The sequence below is a fragment of the Branchiostoma floridae genome, chromosome 11, assembly GCF_000003815.2.
Source record: "Branchiostoma floridae strain S238N-H82 chromosome 11, Bfl_VNyyK, whole genome shotgun sequence".
Taxonomy (NCBI): Eukaryota; Metazoa; Chordata; class Leptocardii; order Amphioxiformes; family Branchiostomatidae; genus Branchiostoma; species Branchiostoma floridae.
The window spans coordinates 19,812,733-19,817,716 of record NC_049989.1 but is presented as its reverse complement, the minus strand read 5'-3'; the positions used below and the strand labels follow the sequence as shown (position 1 = coordinate 19,817,716).

Below are 4,984 nucleotides of genomic sequence, written 5' to 3'. Positions count from 1 at the left end.
CATATGCAATATTCTTTCTCTTACATGTTGTTGCTATCGGAAGGCATTCATCACTGACGGTGACGTCATCGATAGCGATGTCTCCTCTGTAGCTGTCTCCGCGAACGGCCTCAAAGACGACGTTGAAGCCGCTGCTTCCGTCCAACTGCGCATGTCCTAACGTCCAGGCGTTTCCTTGGTTACCGCTAATACTCCAAACCGAAGTTCCTAATATGCCTTGCTTCCTGATGTACACATTGAGAGTCTCTATGTGATCCCCGAACATGTGGTAGTAGAACCTCAGGCAGTAGGGAGTACCGCTGGCGGGGAAGGGCGCGGAGACAAGGCGGGCAACTTGACCTGGACTGCCTACAGATGTCTCCAGGTACATGTAATGACCTAATGTATATATATATATAAGGAATAGAAAAATATTAGATAACCACGAGACTGTTAGCAAGCAAATGCAAGAAGGTACAAGCAATTACATAATGTTTAATGTAATATGTCCAAATGGTGTACACAAATAAATTAATTAAACGTGGCCAGCCTCTACCGCTCTGTCCTGCTACTTGCTACATAATGTAATCTAACACCAATGCGTGTCTGCTACTTTATCAGCAACGTAGTTAACAGCCTTCTGTTCGAAAATATTGAGCTTTATTTGCATGGAAGGGAAAAGAAGAAAGGGTAAAGAACAAAAAATACTTCCCTTCTGTGAAAGTAAACATAACTTCAAGGAAGACCGAAGTCACAAACTTTTACTTCTTGAAAGCTCATATGTTGAACTCATTGTAAACAAAGCTACCATAGATATCACATATAACAAGAGTATTCTGAAAAGATATTCGTTGATGAATGATACAAAAGCCCGTTCTTACCAGAAGATGTGCCCAGTGTATGGTCAACTGAAGGTCCGGTGCTGCTGGTTGGCGATCCTCCGTAATTACGTGTCCAGTCAAGGTCATCTGTGGTGTCCTGGGTGTACCCGCATAGGTCACTGGTTTCAAAGTCACACGGCCATATGGCACATTGGCCTAGGTGTCAAGGATCGCATTCACAGTTTAATAAGACTTCGGAAAACTTAAACCTCAATGAAATATTCAGAGTATTTGCACATTTATCGTTATATTATGTCTTATTGATGATACAAATACGGATGTATTGAATGTGATCCGCCTTCCAAAAAAGGTGCCCTAGACACATTGCTCCTACATATCTAACCCCTGACCTGCTGTTCCTTGGGGGACAATGTAGCTAAAAAGAGGGATATCCACTGCTCCTACGACCTAAACATGCTATGGAACTATACAAAAGATCAGAGCCACGTAGAAATTAATGTTATGACATTTCCAAAATCTAGAGTACAAGCAAGCTAGCTATGCACAACAATGAATTCCTCAAACGCAGCAGTTTTGGCTATCACTTGTCATTACTGCCACAGTGCCGATTACAGCAAGAAGAACCGATCTAAATTAAAGGAAATTCTCACCTGTTGGTAAATGTCGCACGATTAGGAAGAAAACGCAGACGGCCACACAGGAGTCCATGATGTTTTCATGTGTGCCTGGGGACTGACTGGCGAGCACACGGAAATGTTTGCACAAACTCGACAAATCAGTCCCTGGCACCTGCCCAAGGAACCATTGTGTAATTTATGTGTGAACTGTAAACACTGTACATTTTCCGTCAGGTGTGCGGCCTAAGCAATTAGTCAAAGTCGCCTGCACTCGGGTAACGACACAGACGTTTGTATCTTTATTGTAAAACGTTGAAAGGGTGATTGATTACCGTATACTGCTTGTAATTAGGCAATGACCAGATCGCATGACCACTTGTCTCGAAATAATGACATGGAGATGATAGAGAATATAACCATGAATGCTTGTACTTTTTCTCCCATTAGAAGTCTATGTATAGCCTAATTTAGTCTCGTTGTCGGTCGCCTCCACCTGGTAATTTTGACACTTTCCGGACGTCCACCTTTTTCGTACGATATACTACGACCTTACCCGCCCCTTCCATCGACCTACCCCCCCCCCCCCCCCCCCGTTCCTCCCACATACACATGCATGACAGTTTCGGGCTGGAGTATCATTAGGAGCAAGAAGTTGTCACTTAAGTACCATCGGGATATCCCGGATGCAGAGTTATAACAACAGTAACGTAAGATAACATAACTTCAGCCGTCTTGCAATATGATGCATAATTGATGACCCCAAACTCTTGCGTACCCAATATCATATCAGCTCCATTATGTATTTACTTTTCAGAGTACATTCTTCGATCCATATACCCCACTCCGTCAGATTAAAGATCCACCCCTTATTATTGAATCAGATGTTTCTAGCGTTCGTGTGCAAAAGCCAATACAGGGTCAATGCCAAGGTCTATGTCCTTGAGCTGGCGAGCCGACTGTCATCAGATCCGTGTGAGTCTACTCATACCGTTATACACTGCCGTATCTGAGACGCCTCAACCAACATAGCTTATCGGGCGACGTCGCAAGGAACAACTTTATAAGGTCTCTTGCAAGACTAAGGTGCTTCGAAGTCGAAGTCCTCGCTGCAAAATCCCAAGTTTGAATCGCGCCAGGAAGACAAGATGACGACTGATGAGTGGAACCTGTTGTCACTCACCTACGGACTGCTTCTGTTGTTCATCATCCTGTTTTGCATGTAAGTGTCGTTCTTACATCCACTCTTCAGATTCATACAAAGTTCTTGTTGTAAGATACGGTGTGCGCGTAACAATTATGAAAATTGAAAGGTTGGACAAACGACTGGTAAAGATATGTCTTTCCAACCTTCTTGGCAGTGACGTGGAATGGAATACAGACAAGAGTCTGTTGTTTGTTAACTATAACGTGCCTGGCGACATTCCAGTGTGAATGCCAAGTGCATTAAGAAGTGACCTGAAACACTGCCACATCGTGAAAACAGTCAACAGCTTGTTTCACTTAAAGATACTAGTAGTAATTTCACAGGTGTGGCGTGTAGGACTATGCGAAGACGAACGTTAGTAAAAAAAAAAACTTTTTAAAACCAAAAACGTGTAAAGAAATATCATTTACACTCTAGATCCTGTTCAATGATAAAAAATCATCCTGACGACACATGAAATTTAGGTATTAACGAGAACTTCGTGGCACAAATTAGGTTTACAACTACTAGGAAATTGCTCGTTACAGTCTTGTACCTCACATCAGGTTTTGGATGTTGTTCCCAGCTATGTCTACCGCACCATGTCCGTCCTGCGGAGACTGGGCGTGTCAGGCCCCTCCCCGCTGCCGTTCGTCGGGAACTTTCTCACCTACAGAAAGGTGAGGTCAGGGTATTTTCAGGTTAGGCCACAGCAAAATAATTTTCATGTATAACGTCATGTACAAACTACAAAGTTGATGGGAGAGGGCGAAAAACAACAAAAATGACAATATGCCTATATCTTAAAAAGAAAAATCTCATAAACGTTGTAGCAGTAATTGGTGTCATTGATAAAGTACGGTCTTACTGTAAGCGTTTCACTCCTGTATATAAGATGTACACACACAAATAAAACGGTAGACTAGTATCACCTAGCTGCCAAGTTCGAAACTACACTCAAGGCTGTCTCACTATATAGTGTCACTTCTACAGCTATAATCAAAGCTGCCACCCGACATATATTTTCCTATTTCAGCATTTTCCGGTCATGCTGACCATATCCCTAGGGGGAAACTGTTTTTCTTTTTCAAAATCGGACGAAAGTAATCAACGTGCACGCTGGTAACGATGCTATCCATAGAATTTACTTGCTTTGGCCTTACCTTGGTGTATGGTATCTCTGAATTGATGACACTCAATTGTTGATCACCAATGAACGAATAGGGTTCGTTATTTGTCTCCAATGTTTTCCAATCATCAATTATCATCTGCTTTTCGTCCGTAGGGACAGAGAGCGGCATTTGCAGAGTGGTGCCAAAAATACGGTAGAGTATACAGGTACGTTTTATTATTTGCATTATTTACTAATTTGTTAATCATTCGTTAATTCATGTTGATTAATGTAGCATGTTGGTTTGCACATTTAGATAGGTTTGCATCTTTATTACTGCTCTAGTCAAATTCATACATTTTCGCAAGACGTGTTGATAAACATTAAATGTATTTCATTCGTGCATTCATTCATTCATAGATTCATTTATTCATTCGTCCATGCGTGTCTTCATTGCTTCGGTCATTCATCATTTAATCAATTAATTCATTCATTACAGTTCCGAAAACTTTAATTTCGAGACAGATGTAAATTAATGGCGAGAGGCATAGTAGTCCACATAAACCAAAACAATATCTCCAGTTTTATATATTGAAAAAAGAATACTGTATTACTTATGTTCGTCTTCCACCATGTTTGTGCAGGATATTTGAGGGTCTGAACCCCAAGCTGGTTGTCAGCGATCTTGAGATGGTGAAGCAGATTCTCGTCATGGACTCCACAAGTTTTCCGTTCAGGAAGGTAAATGTTATATGAGATGTTTCTAATGTCTCTTCGAGTCTTTTCGTCTCGGAAGACGTTCAAAAGCTTCAGACAATCACTGGATATTACTAGTACTCTGCGCAGTCCTGGCCGGGCAACAGCGTGACTAAATCGCGCTCCTAGCGGCGGGCCTGGTAGTTACCGCCCGGTAGAGACCTCTTTTAAAGAATTTCACAGCAGTAGAAAGAATGACCTACTATTTACATGTTCATTGCCATATAGGATACCCACAACAAAATTAGGGGGAAAAGTTCATAGTGTTGAATGAAACGAAAAAAGTTACGACTACTTAATATATTTTACGAAATGCATAAAATCTTTGTTTTGTTTTTATCCCCGTAGCCATTCCCTTTACCCATTGGACTCCCTGCTCACGGCCTGACCTTTGCTCCATTTATTCCTGACCATCAGCGGGTCCGGGGGGTTCTGACTCCTGCTTTCAGTCCGGAGAAAATAAAAATGGTAGGTGGTTTATGTACTTATGGAAAAA

At 41.8% G+C, this 4,984-nt stretch overlaps 1 protein-coding gene across 1 annotated transcript; it reads right to left on the bottom strand.

Moving 5' to 3' along the window:
• Positions 1–211: 211 nt before the first annotated feature.
• Positions 212–1,543, bottom strand: LOC118425344 (MAM and LDL-receptor class A domain-containing protein 1-like; the record flags this gene model as incomplete). The annotated part of the gene is made up of 3 exons (XM_035834153.1): positions 1,472–1,543; positions 861–1,016; positions 212–378 (listed from the first exon to the last, which is right to left on the bottom strand). Coding segments are annotated over exons 1-3 (381 nt in total), but the record flags the coding sequence as incomplete, so codon positions are not given.
• Positions 1,544–4,984: the final 3,441 nt, after the last annotated feature.